Raw genomic sequence first — 17542 nt, 5'->3', positions numbered from 1 at the left:
TTCAAACTTAGCAACAGTGCCTTCAGTACCTTCTTCCAGATCATTAATGTATGTTGTAAAAGGGTGTGGACCCAGCACAGACCCTGAGACACACCACTAGTCACCAGCTGCCATCCTGAAAAAGACCCTTTTATCCCCACTCTCTGCCTTCTGCCGGTCAGCCAATCCTCTAGCCATGCCAGGATCTTACCCTGAACACCATGAGCTCTTAACTTATTTAACAGTCTCCTTTGCAGCACCTTGTCAAAGCCCTTCTGGAAATCTAAATAAATCACGTCCGCTGATTCTCATTTGTCTAACTTCCTTGTTACCTCCTCAAAGAACTCTGACAGATTTGTCAGACACGCCGTCCCTTTGACAAAGCCGTGCTGACTCAATGGCGGAGCAGACCCGATGGGTGAAATGGCCTTATTCTGCTCCTATATCTTATGGTCTGGATGGTGTATTGCCACCAATGTTATCTTCAGAAACGTTATCTTTGCTTATTTTCAGCTTTTGGGTCAAGACTCCTCAACCTGCCTGTACTGCACCACTGAACCCACAATCTGCGACTGAGCGCTGAGGATTCTCTTTGTCCTTTTATACGATTCTACTCAGTTTCAGTCTTAGATTCCTTGGCAGCTGAGAGTCAGTTTCTTTTCTTTGTTTCCCTTTTCAATGAGTGTCTGTCTCTAAAAATACAAGCTTTAACCACAGTTTCCACAACACACCCCTTGGCTTGAACCATCACATCAGCACTTGGAGTAAATGACTGGGCTCAGGTCTGCCTTGGATAAAAACACAAGGATCACTTGTCATCACAGAATCCTAAAAGTTTCCAGCACAGTGGAGGCCATTCAGCCCACCATGTTTGTACTGGCTGAGAATGAGTTATTCCCTATTCCCTGTAATGTGGTGACCAGAACTGTACTTCGTACTCTAGCTGTGATCTAACTGGTGTTTTTTAGGTCCAGAATAACCACCCTCCTGCCTGTCACTGACTTCAATGTGATGGAAATCGACAGTTGGAACCTGCCAACATTTGACAGATATTTACAAATGATTTGCGGGGTTCTTACAATCGGGATTTTTCTCTGATCAATTCCCTCAATGTGTTCGATAACAGACTGACTTTCCCCTGTGAATATCCAGCTAGAGAATTGGGCCCTGATGAACACATCCTTCTTCATCTTGTTGACTCTAAATATTGAATCCTGTGGTTTCAGATACCAGATAATATAGAGCTTGGGGCGAAAGGGATCTAAGGATATAAAGGAAAAGCAGGAATACGTTACTGAGTTGGGAGATCAGCCATGATCACAATGAATGGTGCAGCAGGCTCGAAGGGCCAAATGGCCACTCCTTCAATTTTCTGTATTTCTATAATCAAGCTCCCAACAACAGATTGTCTTTTACTGACTTCATTAACAGCTCTGCAATAATACAGACAGAGTACAGTGATCCCATCCGGAGAACAGGGATAATGTTGGGATAAACTCCTCATTGTTCGAGTATGTCCAAGCTGACATTAATTACATTGTTTTCTCTGGATCCTATTGTGACTGAGGGTCTGATGTGGGACGACATGGACGTCCACAGAACTGGCAGTTTATGTTGTTGTTGGTGCTTAGGGAGAACTTCTGTAGCTGCTCCACCTCTGGTCTTTCTCTGGGAATGTCGGATGTTATGAGTTTGCTGTTGATGGTCCTTGAAACAAACTGAACTGATTTCAGTCTTGCTTCCACATGGACCGGTCGATTGCAATATTTTCCCAGAGAGGTAGTCTGCAGTGCAGACGTTTGTAAGGATCCTATTTTGGATATCCTTGTATCATTTGTACTGACCACCGTGATGTTGTTTATCCTGAGACAATCCCCATTGAAGGTCTGCTTGGGGATTTTATAATCATCCATGTGAGAGATATGGCCTGGCCGCTCAGTTGAATGTTCTGGAGGATGGTCTCCATGCTGTTGAGTCCAGCATGATGGGAAACCTGTTTTTTTGAGATTTTTGTTCTGCTATTGAATTTTTATGATGGTCCTCAGGAGTCTTTGCTGGAAGAGTTCCAGAGCTGTAGCTCCCGCATCCCCAGGATTCCGCTCCACACAGCCGGATGGGAAGGGCAGTGGCCTGGGAGATTTTGATTACAGTCCTCAGTTTAACGTCATGCTGCTTCCCGACACAAACAGAAATAACGCAGTGGATTCAGAGCTCGATTCCACAGGATATACAGCACAGCAACAGACCATTCAGTCCCTGCTGGTGTTTCTGCTCCACTCCCATCTTTCCACATCTAAATCTCTCATTGTAATCTTCTATTCCCTTCTCCCTCTTGTGTTTGTCTAGTTTCCCCTTCAACACATCTGTACTATTCACTTCACCCACTCTCTGTGCCAGTGAGCTGATTCTCACCATTAGTAGAATGAATCCTGAGAGATAGGATTAACTGTCACATAGAAAGGCATCGACCAATCGGGGATAGTCAGCATGGATTTGTTAAAGGATGTTCTTGCCTCACAAATTTGATCGAGTTCTTTGAGGAAGTGACAAGAAGTGTTGATAAAGGTAGTGCAGTAGATGTTGTGCACATAGATTTTAGCAAGGCGTTTGACGAAGTCCCACGTGGCAAAAAGTGAAAGCCCGTGGAATACAGGGCAACATGGCAAACTGGATCAAATGTTGGCTCAGTAACCGGGGACAAAGGGTAATGGTCATTGGCTGCCCTTGCAATTGGAAAAGTTGTTTCAAGTGGTGTGCCACAGGGCTCGGTGTTGGGACCATTACTATGTGGGTTATATAGTAACAATTTGGACGTGAACGCAGAGAGCATGATTAGGAAATTTGCAGACGACACAAAGATTGGCCGAATTCTGGACATTGTAGAGGATAGCAATCATCTCCAAAACAATATTGGTGGAGTGGGCAATAAAGTGGCAATAGGGAATTTAGCGCTGCTGTACCGGGTGACGGTAGCTAGTGTACGGACAAATAGGACGACGTTGGAATATTTCAGACTACACTGGGGCACGAGACAGGGATGTACCCTCTCCCCACTGCTGTTTGTGTTGGTGATAGAGCCGCTGGCAATTGCTCTGAGGGCCTCAAGGGGATGGAAGTGGTTGGTTCGGGGTGGGGTGGAGCACAGTCTCGTTGTATGCGGATGACTTGCTGCTGTATGTCTCAGACCCAATGGAGGGGATGGGGGAAATTATGGGAATCCTAGGGGAATTCGGCCAGTTTTCGGGCTACAAGCATAATATGGGGAAGAGCGAGCTGCTTGTGGTTCAGGCGCGAGGTCAGAAGAGGCAACTAGGGGAACTGTCGTTCAGAGTGGTAGGGGACAGTTTTTGGTACTTGGGTATTCAGGTGGTGAGGGATTGGGACAAGCTGCACTAATTGAACTTGGCCCGGTTGGTGGACCAGATGAAGGAGGATTTCCGGAGATGGGACGGGCTCCCGTTGTCTCTGGCGGGTAGGGTGCAGTTGGTAAAAATGATGGTCCTCCCGAGGTTTCTCTTTGTTTTCCAGTGCCTCCCCATCTTCATCCCGCGGGGGGGGGTGGGGGGGGGGGAGATGGTGGGGGGGGGGGGGGGGGGGGGGGAGGGTGGTGGGGGGGGGGAGGGCAAGTCCCCACGGGTGGAGGGCAAGTCCCCACGGGTGGAGGGCAAGTCTCGAGCGGAATCGGGGAGATGGTGGACTGGCGCTGCTGAATTTCAGTAATTATTACTGGCCGGCTAACATAGCCATGATGAGGGGGTGGCTGGTGGGGGGGTGGCTGGTGGGGGGGAGGAGCCGGCGTGGGTGCGCATGGAGGCGGCCTCGTTTAAGGGCACAAGTTTAGGGGCACTGGTGACGGCGCCCCTGGCATTTCCGCCGGCGCAGTACTCCACCTGTCCGGTGGTAGTGGCGGCCCTGAGAGTCTGGGGGCAGTGGAGGAGGCATGTGGGAGCAGAGGGAGCATCGGTCTGGGCCGCAATCTGCGACAATCATAGGTTTACCCCGGGGAGGATGGATGGGGGTTTCCGTATTTGGCGGTGAGCGGGGATAGAGAGGATGGGGGACTGGTTCTTGGAAGGTAGCTTCCCAAGTATGACGGCGCTGGAAGAGAAGTTTGCACTAGCTGGAGGAAATGATCTCCAATATTTACAGGAGTGGGATATTTTGCAAAGGCAGGTACCAACCTTCTCACGCCTGTTGCTAAGGGGGATTCAGGACAGGGTGGTCTCTGGAGGGTGGATAGGAGAGCGGAGCGTCTCGGACATATATAAAGAGCTTACGGGTTCGGAGGAGACGCAGACTGAGGAGCTGAAGCATAAATGGGAGGAGGAGCTGGGGGGAGAGATGGAGGAGGGCTTCTGGGCGGACGCGTTAGGAAGGGTTAATGCGACCACAACATGCGCCAGGCTCAGCCTGATCCAATTTAAGGTTGTTCACTGGGCTCACATGACAGTGGCCCGGATGAGCAGATTCTCTGGGGTGGAGGACAGGTGTGCGAAGGGGGGGAGGGGGGGGCAGCAACCATGTCCACATGTTCTGGACGTGTCCTAAACTGAGGGGATTTTGGCAGGGGTTTTCCGACACCATGTCCACGGTATTAAATATGAGGGTGGCAATGAGTCCGGAGGTGGCGATTTTTGGGGTATCGCAGGACCCGGGAATTCAGGAGGAGAAAGAGGCAGACGTTCTGGCCTTTGCTTCCCTGGTAGCCCGGTGGCAGATATTGTTGGCATGGAGGGACACAAAGCCCCTGAAATCGGAGACCTGGCTATCGGACATGGCCGGCTTCCTCTGCCTGGAGAAAATTAAGTTCGTCATTAGAGGGTCTCGGGTGGGGTTCGCCCAGAGGTGGCAACCGTTCGTCGACTTCGGGAGAGGGTGGCAGAATTTGCACTGTGTATATATTTATATTGTTGATTTTGTTGCTGTTAAAATGGCAAAGAAAATACTTCAATAAAACGTTTATTTTTTAAAAATCGGGAATTTAACACAGAGAAATGTGAGGTTATGCATTTAGAGAGGTCAACCAGTTCTGGGGGGTGGGGGGGTGCACAATTAATTAGATCTAGATCAAAACTGGGCATCCATGAGGTGCTGTGAGCCATCAGCAGCACAATATTTAAACACAATCTGTAAACTCATGGGCCAGCATATCCCTCACTCTGCCATTACCATCAAGCCAAGGGACCAACCCTGCTTCACCATGGAGGGGAGAACATGTCAGGAGCAGCACCAGGTATCCCTGAAACACATTCCAATCTGGTGACCCGATAACAGGAGACCATCAGTGTGTTAAACAGCGGAAGCAGCTCTAGGCAGGGCTAAGCGATCTCACTCAGAGTGGTTCAGATCAAAGCTACAGTCCTGCTACATCTACATGATAGGTCAAAAATTAAACAAATCACAGGAGGAGGAGTCTCCACAAACATCACTCCTCAGTGATTGGGGAGACAAGCACATCAGTACAAATGACTGGGTTTGTGTTTAGTGATCCTGGGTTTGTTGCCAATACCTCCCCTGGATGACAAAGCTAAGACAGACACACTGGAAGCGATGGAGAGCTGGGACATTGCTGTGAGAGTAACTGACGGTGTGAGAACTGAAATAATCTAGAGTTAGAAAAGAGGAAAGGCCACAAAAATGCAGCATTCAGTAACAGGACATCAATTAATCTCCTCTTATCCTGGTGAAATGAAGGTTTCGATAGTGTGTCTGAAACAATATTAGTTAATTTGACATATATATTCAGAGGAATAAACTCCAGCTCAGTTATTGGGATTATTAACATCAGCAAAAACAAACTCCAACTGTCAGAATAAACAAGGTTCAGTCCTGGATGTGATTAACAGCAGCAATAACAGCAGAATCCAAACCCTGCAGACACTTATCAACCTGTTGCTGTATCAGATGAGTGGCCTGAGTTAATCGCTTCTCATACTCAGAGCAGGTGAACGGTCTCTCCCCAGTGTGATCTCGCTGATGTGTTAGCAGGTTGGATGAGCGAGTGAATCCCTTCCCACAGTCAGAACAGGTGAACGGCCTCTCCCCAGTGTGAACTCGCTGATGTGTCAGCAGTATACTTGTGGTTTTAAAGCTCTTCCCACAATCCAAGCATTGGAAAGGTTTCTTATCCGAGTGAACAAGTTGGTGTGATCTGAGGCTGGTTAAATAAATGAATCCCTTTCCACATAAGGAGCAGGTGAATGACCTCTCCCCAGTGTGAACTCGCTGGTGTTTCTGGAGGCCAGATAACTGAGTAAATCCCTTCCCACACACTGTACATCTGAACGGCCTCTCCTCATTGTGAACTCGCTGGTGTATCAGCAGATCACTTGTGGTTTTATAACTCTTCTCACATTCAGTACATTTGAAAGGTCTGTTATCACTGTGAATCAGTCGGTGAGTAGCGAGGTGGGATAATCGTGTGAATCCTTTCCCACACACAGAGCAGGTGAATGGTCTCTCCCCAGTGTGAGTGCGTTCGTGTTCAATGAGATTCTGTGATCGTTTGACTAGCTTCCCACAGTGAGAGCAGCTGAACTGTCTCTCGATGCGAACAGCTTGGTGCTTGACCAGGTCCTCGGAACATTTAAAGTTGTTATCACAGTCTGACTGGTTAAACAGCCTCTCCCCACTGTGAACTCTCTGGTGTGTCAGCAGGTGGGATGACTGAATGAATCCCTTCCCACACACCGAGCAGGTGAACGGCCTCTCTCCAGTGTGACTGCGTCGATGCATTTCCAGCAGGGATGGGTAATTGAATCCCTTCCCACAGTCCCCACATTTCCACGGTTTCTCCATTGTGTCCGTGTCCTTGTGTCTCTCCAGATTGGATGATCAGTGGAAGCCTCGTCCACGCACAGAACACGTGTACAGTTTCTCCCCGCTATGAATGATGTGCTGTTTTTTCAGGCTGTGTAACTGGTTGAAGTCTTTCCACAGTCAGTTCACTGGAACTCTCTCACTCGGGGGTGTGTTGTGTGTGTCTCGGTGCTTTCCCAGTCACACTGATGTTTGAAATCTTTTCCCACAGACAGAACCAACAAACATTTCTCCTTCCACATTCAAAAACCGATGATATTCAGGTCCTGATGAATTGAGTGACTCTGTCAGATCTTAATGTGATGTTTGGTCTGAGTTTCCCATGTGCAAATCATCGTCCTCTTGTACCTTGTAAAAGACATTGACCGTGTCAGTATTACCATTAGTACAGGATAGAAATTCAGAACAGACAATTCCAGTTTCTATGGATTTTTTCTCTTGTTTCCCCAAACTTGTGGCACAATCAAACCTCCTCCTCAATTAAACCAGAATGTTGTTTCCAGTATCTGTGGGACATTTTGTATCCTGAGATTTCCACCAGTGTGGAAGGTCTCAAGTGTTCCGGTAGACACCACATGCTCCCTCTCCAGGACAACCCGGGGACCGACAGACCACAGAAGAGGGGCCGACAGGCAGAGTTACCCCCTGCCAATCTACAGGCTGCTGCTTTAATTAGGCCCAAGAGCAGGTCCAGGAGCAGATCCTCTGACTTACCCAGTCCCCTACACACTGAGCAGTGATTAGGAGTGTGGGGTTGTAGTGCAAATCAAATGGCAAAGCAGTTCCTTCAGGTAACTATACGGAGACTGCGACCTCTCACTGAATATGAATATATGGCCCAAAGACTCCTCTGGGCGGTTCTGTCAGTGGGAATGGCCGGAGAGTGAGGAATTTGTTTTAAAAGTGTTGTCCCGGATTGTTTCGCCCAGACACTAGGACCCGGTGAGAACAGAAACCCTGAAGCTCCACCTACTCTCTGTTGCGTCTTGAGGCCACAGCGCATGCGCTCTGCGCTGAACCAAAATGGCAATCGTTAACCAGAAGCTGGGTCTGAGGGAAAAAAAAGACCCGGGGCTGGAAACGCGGGACTTGCAGAGTCTGATTCTGGATTTGAGGCCTTCACCAGGTGTTTAGAAACCCTCCCTATCCAGATTCGCCTCCATCATTCCGTCACAGTTTCGGCATCCTTCCCGCTGCAGAGATGACAAATGAACGACTCGTCTCATCGCCATTACTTACACTGCGCATGCTCCCATACTGGTCACTGCTGTGCCTACGCAGCACATTCCTCTGATGTGAATAGGAGACATTCACTATCGCAGGGAATCCTGGGTAAATACAGCGCCATCGAAAATCCTAATTAGTGACTCGTGATCTTTTTTGCTGTGATGTGGATATTGGGGGAGAATGTGTCAAGACTCTTCATTAGAAGGGAAGGGGGGAGCATAGAAAAGCAATAGTAATAGGAGATTCAATGGTTAGGGGAATAGATAGGAGATTCTGTGGTCGCGAGCGAGACTCCCGAAAGGTATGTTGCCTCCCGGGTGCCAGGGCTAGGGATGTCTCTGATCGTGTCTTCAGGATCCTGAAGGGGGAGGGTGAGCAGCCAGAAGTCGTGGTGCACATTGGTACCAACGATGTAGGTAGGAAAAAGGGTGTGGAGGTAATAAACAAGTTTAGGGAGTTAGGCTGGAAGTTAAAGGCCAGGACAGACAGAGTTGTCATCTCTGGTTTGTTGCCGGTGCCACGTGATAGCGAGGCTAGGAATAGGGAGAGAGTGCAGTTGAACACGTGGCTGCAGGAATGGTGTAGGAGGGAGGGCTTCAGGTATTTGGATAATTGGAGCGCATTCTGGGGAAGGTGGGACCTGTACAAGCAGGACGGGTTGCATCTGAACCAGAGGGGCACCAATATCCTGGGGGGGAGGTTTTCTAGTACTCTTCGGGAGGGTTTAAACTAATTTGGCAGGGGAATGGGAACCGGATCTGTAGTCCAGCAACTAAGGTAGACGATAGTCAGGACGCCAAAGCACATAGTGATGCAGTGGGGAAGGTAACAATGACAAAGGAGAGTACTTGCAGGCAAGGAGATGGGTTGAAGTGTGTATACTTTAATGCAAGAAGCATCAGGAATAAGGTGGGTGAACTTAAGGCATGGATCTGTACTTGGGACTACGATGTGGTGGCCATCACAGAAACTTGGATAGAAGAGGGGCAGAAATGGTTGTTGGAGGTCCCTGGTTATAGATGTTTCAACAAGATTAGGGAGGATGGTAAAAGAGGTGGGGGGGGGGGGTGGCATTGTTAATTAGAGATAGTATAACAGCTGCAGAAAGGCAGTTCGAGGGGGATGTGCCTACTGAGGTAATATGGGTTGAAGTTAGAAATAGGAAAGGAGCAGTCACCTTGTTGGGAGTTTTCTATAGGCCCCCCAATAGCAGCAGAGATGTGGAGGAACAGATTGGGAAACAGAGTTTGGAAAGGTGCAGAAGTCACAGGGTAGTAGTCATGGGTGACTTCAACTTCCCAAACACTGAGTGGAAACTCTTTAGATCAAATAGTTTGGATGGGGTAGTGTTTGTGCAGTGTGTCCAGGAAGCTTTTCTAACACAGTATGTAGATTGTCCGACCAGAGGGGAGGCCATATTGGATTTAGTACTTGGTAATGAACCAGGGCAGGTGATAGATTTGTTAGTGGGGGAGCATTTTGGAGGTAGTGACCACAATTCTGTGACTTTCACTTTAGTAATGGAGAGGGATAGGTGCGAGCAACAGGGCAAGGTTTATAATTGGGGGAAGGGTAAATACAATGCTGTCAGACAAGAATTGAAGTGCAGAAGTTGGGAACATAGGCTGTCAGGGAAGGACACAAGTGAAATGTGGAACTTGTTCAAGGAACAGGTACTGCGTGTCTTTGATATGTATGTCCCTGTCAGGCAGGGAAGAGATGGTCGAGTGAGGGAACCATGGTTGACAAGAGAGGTTGAATGTCTTGTTAAGAGGAAGAAGGAGACTTATGTAAGGCTGAAGAAACAAGGTTCAGACAGGGCGCTGGAGGGATACAAGATAGCCAGGAGGGAACTGAAGAAAGGGATTAGGAGAGCTAAGAGAGGGCATGAAAAATGTTTGGCGGGTAGGATCAAGGAAAACCCCAAGGCCTTTTACACATATGTGAGAAATATGAGAATGACTAGAGCGAGGGTAGGTCCGATTAAGGACAGTAGCGGGAGATTGTGTATTGAGTCTGAAGAGATAGGAGAGGTCTTGAACAAGTATTTTTCTTCAGTATTTACAAACGAGAGGGGCCATATTGTTGGAGAGGACAGCGTGAAGCAGACTGATAAGCTTGAGGAGATACCTGTCAGGAAGGAAGATGTGTTGCGCGTTTTGAAAAACTTGAGGATAGACAAGTCCCCCGGGCCTGACGGGATATATCCAAGGATTCTATGGGAAGCAAGAAATTAAATTGCAGAGCCGTTGGCAATGATCTTTTCGTCCTCGCTGTCAACAGGGGTGGTACCAGAGGATTGGAGAGTGGCGAATGTCGTGCCCCTGTTCAAAAAAGGGAATAGGGATAACCCTGGGAATTACAGGCCAGTTAGTCTTACTTCGGTGGTAGGCAAAGTAATGGAAAGGGTACTGAGGGATAGGATTTCTGAGCATCTGGAAAGGCATTGCTTGATTAGGGATAGTCAGCACGGATTTGTGAGGGGTAGGTCTTGCCTTACAAGTCTTATTGAATTCTTTGAGGAGGTGACCAAGCATGTGGATGAAGGTAAAGCAGTGGATGTAGTGTACATGGATTTTAGTAAGGCATTTGATAAGGTTCCCCATGGTAGGCTTATGCAGAAAGTAAGGAGGCATGGGATAGTGGGAAATTTGGCCAGTTGGATAACAAACTGGCTAACCGATAGAAGACAGAGAGTGGTGGTGGATGGCAAATATTCAGCCTGGAGCCCAGTTATCAGTGGCGTACCGCAGGGATCAGTTCTGGGTCCTCTGCTGTTTGTGATTTTCATTAACGACTTGGATGAGGGAGTTGAAGGGTGGGTCAGTAAATTTGCAGATGATACGAAGATTGGTGGAGTTGTGGATAGTGAGGAGGGCTGTTGTCGGCTTCAAAGAGACATAGATAGAATGCAGAGCTGGGCTGAGAAGTGGCAGATGGAGTTTAACCCTGACAAGTGTGAGGTTGTCCATTTTGGAAGGACAAATCTGAATGCGGAATACAGGGTTAATGGTAGGGTTCTTGGCAATGTGGAGGAGCAGAGAGATCTTGGGGTCTATGTTCATAGTTCTTTGAAAGTTGCCACTCAAGTGGATAGAGCTGTGAAGAAGGCCTATGGTGTGCTAGCGTTCATTAGCAGAGGGATTGAATTTAAGAGCCGTGAGGTGATGATGCAGCTGTACAAAACCTTGGTCAGGCCACATTTGGAGTACTGTGTGCAGTTCTGGTCACCTCATTTTAGGAAGGATGTGGAAGCTTTGGAAAAGGTGCAAAGGAGATTTACCAGGATGTTGCCTGGAATGGAGAGTAGGTCATACGAGGAAAGGTTGAGGGTGCTAGGCCTTTTCTCATTAGAACGGAGAAGGATGAGGGGCGACTTGATAGAGGTTTATAAGATGATCAGGGGAATAGATAGAGTAGACAGTCAGAGACTTTTTCCCCGGGTGGAACACACCATTACAAGGGGACATAAATTTAAGATAAATGGTGGAAGATATAGAGGGGATGTCAGAGGTAGGTTCTTTACCCAGAGAGTAGTGGGGGCATGGAATGCACTGCCTGTGGTAGTAGTTGAGTCGGAAAATTTATGGACCTTCAAGCGGCTATTGGATAGGTACTTGGATTAGGGTAGAATAAGGGAGTGTAGGTTAACTTCTTAAGGGCAGCACGGTAGCATTGTGGATAGCACAATTGCTTCACAGCTCCAGGGTCCCAAGTTCGATTTCGACTTGGGTCACTGTCTGTGTGGAGTCTGCACATCCTCCCCGTGACTGCGTGGGTTTCCTCCGGGTACTCCGGTTTCCTCCCACAGTCCAAAGATGTGCAGGTTGGGTGGATTGGCCATGAAAAATTGTCCAAAATTCTATGATTAACCTAGGACAAAAGTTCGGTGCAACATCGTGGGCCGAAGGGCCTGTTCTGTGCTGTATTTCTCTATATCTCTATTATCCATCAGAAAGACAGAGTAGGAATTGGAGGAGAATTTCAAATGCCTAAAGTTTTCCAACACAGCAGCAATGACAGCAGAATCCAATAGCTCCAGTGAAATGTAAACTTAGAATGCGAGATGGCTGAGTGAAGCACTTCGCCAGAGACTCAAGTTGAATTCTGGCCTTGAGTGACTTTCTCCCCATGTCCCCATCTAGGTACTCTGGTTTGCTCCCACAATCCAAATACGTGCCGGTTAAGTGGATTGGCTATGCTGAATTGCCACTTAGTGTCCATAGATGTGGGGCGGCACAGTGCGCGAGAGACTCGAGTTCAACTCAACCTTATCATCATATCATAGAATTTACATTGCAAGAGGCCATTCGGCCCATTGAGTCTGGACCGGCTCTTGGAAAGAACACCCTACTTAAGCTCATGCCTCCACCCTAACCCCGTAACCCCACCTGTTTTTGATTCTGCAGTTATTGCTGCTGTTAATCACATCCATGCCGCATCCATGTTTATTCCAATATTTATTTCTGATGCAAATCAGCCCTATTTGGATGCAGTTTGTGCCCTATAACATCTCATTTACGTAGGAATAGACCATCATGTCTGAAAATCTTGTTTTAAATTTAAATCACTTCCAGACTGTATGAACTGAAGATGAGCAATAAACAGATCACAGTCCAATCCTGCAGCTCTATATTGACAGGAGAAAGTCTGTGTTGTAACTCAAGGATGAGGCTGTGTCCAAGATTTTGACCCAGCGACAGTGAAGGAACATTAATATATTTCCAAGTCAGGAGTAACTTGGAGGGGAACCTCCAGATGGTGGTGCTCCAATGTATCTGCTGTTCTTCTCCTTCTGGATGGTAGAGGTTATGGGTTTGGAAAGTACTGCCTAAATGAACCTTGGTGAGTTATCGTGCATCTTGTAGCTGGTACATACTGCTGCTACTGCTCACCAGTGGTCGTGGGATTGAATGTTTGTGGATGAGGTGCCAATCAAATGGGCTTGGTTTTTCTGGATGTTGTCAAGCTTCTGGCATGTTGTTATGCTGCACTCATCCAGGTAAGTGAGGAATATTCCATCATACTCCTGACCTGGGCCTTGCAGATGGTGGACTGGCTTTGCTGAGCCAGGGGGTGAGTTACGTGCTGCAGGATTCCTGGCCTCCGACCTGCTCGATAGCCACAATATTTATATGGCTAGTCCAGTTCATTTTCTGGTCAGTGCTAACCCCCAGGATGTTGATTGTGGGGCATTCAGCGATGGTAATGCCATTGAAAGTTAGGGGTCGATCATTAGATCCTCTCTCGTTAGAGACGGTCATTGCCTGGCACTTGTGTGGCATGAAGGTAACTTGCCACTTGTCAGTGCAAGCCTGGATATTGCCCAGGTGTTGCTGCATTTGGACATGGATTGTATTATAACCCCAATGGAGGTCCCGGGATAGGACCATACAATTTCCCATGGCCTCCCCGGAATAGGAACTGCCCCTTTAAGGGAGCAGGTCTTCCCCTTAACAGGGAGGCCCCATCTCACATAAAACCCTTGCCTGGGAGCAATCAGGGAAGGAGATTCTTAGGGGAGTGGAGAAGTTTGGATTTGTATCATAATAAACCTCGTCATTACTTTCTACCTATTGTCTCTGTGTCCTGCTGTCCGTGAATTCAACAGACTGCTTCAGTATCTGAGGAGCCATGAATGATACTGAGTGTTGTTTAGTCACCTGCAAACATCCCCAATTCTTTTTTTAAAAATTTAGAGTACCCAATTATGTTTTTCCAATTAAGGGGCAATTTAGTGTGGCCAATCCACCTGGCCTGCACATCATTTGGGTTGTGGGGGCAGAACCCAGGCAAATATGGGGACAATGTGCAAACTCCACACGAACAGTGACCCAGGGCCGGGGTCGAACCTGGGACTTCGGCGCCATGATATAGCAGTGTAAACATTCCCAATTATTTTTTTTTAATATTTTTATTCTCCTTTTTCAAAATTTTTCTCCCGAATTTGCACCCACCAACAACAAACAATAACAAACAACAAATATCTCAAAGCCCATAACAATAGCAATGATTCCATCCTCCCACCATACCCCAGACATCAGCCCGCATGTTAACATAAACAAATGACAAAAAAGGAATCGGGGATTACCCGTAGCCATCTTTTTTTTTTTAAATAATTTTTATTGAAGAGATTTTTTTACATGAGAATATTTACCCCCCCTAACCATAGACTATTACACAATATTCCCTCTTAACAGATATCCCCCCCCCCCGCCCGACCCCCCCCCAAAAACAAACAAAGCAACAATTAACATCAAACATGAACTGCGAGCAAATTTGTCCGCATTACAACCTTAAATAACCCACCACCCCCGTTGTTGCCACCCCCCCCCCCCCCCCCCCCCCCGGGTTGCTGCTGCTGCGACCTCTGCACCCTATCTTTGAGCCAAAAAGTCGAGGAAAGGCTGCCACCGCCTGAAGAACCCTTGTACCGACCCTCTCAGGGCGAATTTGACCCTTTCCAACTGGATAAAGCTTGCCATGTCATTAATCCAAGTTTCCACGCTTGGAGGCCTCGCGTCCTTCCACTGTATCAGTATCCTTCTTCGCGCAACTAGGGACGCAAAGGCCAGTACTCCGGCCTCTCTCGCCTCCTGTACCCCCGGCTCCACCCCAACCCCAAAGATCGCTAGCCCCCATCCTGGTTTGACCCTGGATCCCACCACCCTCGACACCGTCCTTGCCACCCCCTTCCAGAACTCCTCCAGTGCCGGACATGCCCAAAACATATGGACATGGTTTGCTGGACTTCCCGAACACCTGACGCATCTGTCCTCACCCCCAAAGAACCGACTCATCCTTGTCCCCGTCATATGGGCTCTATGTAGCACCTTAAATTGAATGAGGCTAAGCCTCGCACACGAGGAGGAAGAATTAACCCTCTCCAGGGCATCAGCCCATGTCCCATCCTCTATCTGCTCTCCCAGCTCCCCCTCCCACTTGTCTTTCAGCTCCTCTACTGATGCCTCCTCAGCCTCCTGCATTACTTTGTATATGTCCGATATCCTCCCCCCTCCGACCCAGACCCCCGATAGCACCCTATCGCTCGCCCCCCTGCTGGGGAGCGAGGGGAACCCTTCCACCTGGCGGCTAGCAAATGCCTTCACCTGCAAATGTCGAAACACGTTTCCCGGGGGGAGCCCGAATTTCTCCTCCAGCTCTCTCAGGCTCGCAAATCTCCCATCTACAAACAGATCCTTCAGCTGCCTGATGCCCACCCTGTGCCAGCTCTGAAATCCCCCGTCCATGTTCCCCGGGATGAATCTATGGTTCCCTCTTAACGGTGCCTCCATCAGACCTCCCACTTCCCCCCTGTGTTGCCTCCACTGCCCGCAGATCTTGAGGGTGGCCGCCACCACCGGGCTCGTGGTGTACCTCGTGGGAGGGAGCGGCCATGGTGCCGTTACTAGGGCCCCCAGGCTAATGTTGCCACAGGACGCCCTCTCCATTCGTTTCCAAGCTGCCCCCTCCCCTTCCATCATCCACTTGCGCACCATCGACACATTAGCCGCCCAGTAATACCCCGAAAGGTTGGGTAATGCCAGCCCCCCACTCTCCCTACTCCGCTCCAAGAAGACCCTCCTCACCCTTGGGGTGCCATGCGCCCACACGTAGCTCATGATGCTGCTCGTCACCTTTTTGAAGAAGGCCCTAGGGAGGAAGATGGGCAAGCACTGAAATAAAAACAAAAACCTTGGGAGGACCGTCATTTTAACGGACTGCACTCTACCCGCCAGCGACAGCGGCACCATGTCCCACCTTTTAAATTCCTCCTCCATCTGTTCCACCAGCCTAGTGAAGTTCAACTTGTGGAGAGTCCCCCAGTTCCTAGCCACCTGCACCCCTAAATATCTAAAACTCTTTCCTGCTCTCTTCAACGGGAGTCTCCCGATTCCCTCTTCCTGGTCCCCTGGGTGTATCACAAATACCTCACTCTTACCCAAGTTTAGCTTGTACCCCGAAAAGTCCCCGAATTCTGCTAGCAGTTCCATCACCTCCGGCATTCCCCCCTCTGGGTCTGCCACATATAGCAGCAGGTCGTCCGCGTATAGCGATACCCGGTGCTCCTCCCCGCCCCTTGTCAGCCCTCTCCACCCCCCTGAGCCCCTCAGTGCCATCGCCAACGGTTCAATTGCAAGTGCGAAGAGCAGGGGGGACAAGGGGCACCCCTGTCTGGTCCCCCAGTGGAGCCCAAAATACTCCGATCTCCTACCATTCATCACTACACTTGCCGTCGGGGCCGAATAGAGCAGCTTCACCCATTTAATAAATCCCTCCCCAAATCCAAACCGTTCCAGCGTCTCCCACAGGTACTTCCACTCCACCCTATCAAATGCTTTCTCCGCGTCCAATGCCACCACTATCTCCGCCTCCCCCTCCACTGCCGGCATCATGATGACGTTTAGCAGTCTCCGCACGTTCGTATTAAGCTGCCGCCCTTTCACAAAACCCGTCTGGTCCTCGTGTATCACCCCTGGCACACAATCCTCTATCCTGGTAGCCAGGATCTTTGCCAGCAGCTTGGCGTCCACATTCAGGAGCGAGATAGGCCTATATGACCCACACTGCACGGGGTCCTTGTCCCGCTTCAAGATCAAAGAGATCAGTGCCTGCGACATTGTCGGGGGCAGAGCCCCCCCCTCCCATGCCTCGTTGAAGGCTCGCACCAGCACAGGGCCCAAAAGATCCGCATATTTTTTGTAAAATTCCACCGGGAACCCGTCTGGCCCCGGCGCCTTCCCCGACTGCATATGCCCAATCCCCTTGACTAGCTCCTCTAACCCTATCTGCGCCCCCAGCCCCTCTACCAGCTCCTCTTGGACCTTGGGGCCCGTAGCCATCTTTAACATACAGAAAACATCCCCAACTCTGACGTCGTGAGGGTAGGCAGGTCATTGATAAAGGTGGTTGGGCCGAGGACTCTGCCATGAGAAACTCCTGCAGTGATGTCCTGGAACTGAGATAATTGACATTCAACAAACACAACCATCGTCCTTTGTGCAAGTTATGACCAGCGGAGTTTCCCCCGATTCCCATTGATACCAATTTTGCTCGGATTCCCTGATGCCATACTTGGTCAAATGCTGGCTTGGTTTAAATAACCGTCACTCTCAGATTACCTTTGGAGCTCAGCTCTTTTGACCATGTTTGAACCAAGGCTGTAATGAGATCAGGAGCTGAGTGACCCTGCCAGAACTTAAACTATCACCAATGATAATAATCTAATAATAATCTTTATTAGTGTCACAATTAGGCTTACATTAACACTGCAACGAAGTTACTTTGAAAATCCCCTAGTCGCCACACTCCAACGGCTGTTCGGGCACACTGCGGGAGAATTCAGAATGTCCAATTCACCTACCAAGCACGTCTTTCGGGACTTCTGGGAGGAAACCGGAGACTCAACGTGCAGACTCCGCACAGACAGTGACCCAAGAGCAGGTTATTGCTGAGCAAGTGCCACTTGATAACACTGTTGATGATCCCTCCATCACTTTACTGAAGATTAAGAGAA

The 17542-nt window shown here is 48.9% G+C and overlaps 1 protein-coding gene across 1 annotated transcript in view; it reads right to left on the bottom strand.

Annotated features, from left to right (window-relative positions):
• The window catches only part of ttc5 (tetratricopeptide repeat domain 5), a 28255-nt gene extending 11082 nt beyond the window's left edge, over nucleotides 1-17173 (bottom strand). The window contains exon 1 of the mRNA XM_038774821.1: nucleotides 17148-17173. Coding sequence (XP_038630749.1) covers nucleotides 17148-17173 — 26 coding nt within the window. The remainder of the gene's footprint in view (nucleotides 1-17147) is intronic.
• Between the last annotated feature and the right edge of the window lie 369 nt (nucleotides 17174-17542).

This window comes from Scyliorhinus canicula, chromosome 17 (genome assembly GCF_902713615.1).
Source record: "Scyliorhinus canicula chromosome 17, sScyCan1.1, whole genome shotgun sequence".
NCBI classification, from domain to species: domain Eukaryota; kingdom Metazoa; phylum Chordata; class Chondrichthyes; order Carcharhiniformes; family Scyliorhinidae; genus Scyliorhinus; species Scyliorhinus canicula.
This window is presented reverse-complemented; position numbering and strand designations above follow the sequence as displayed.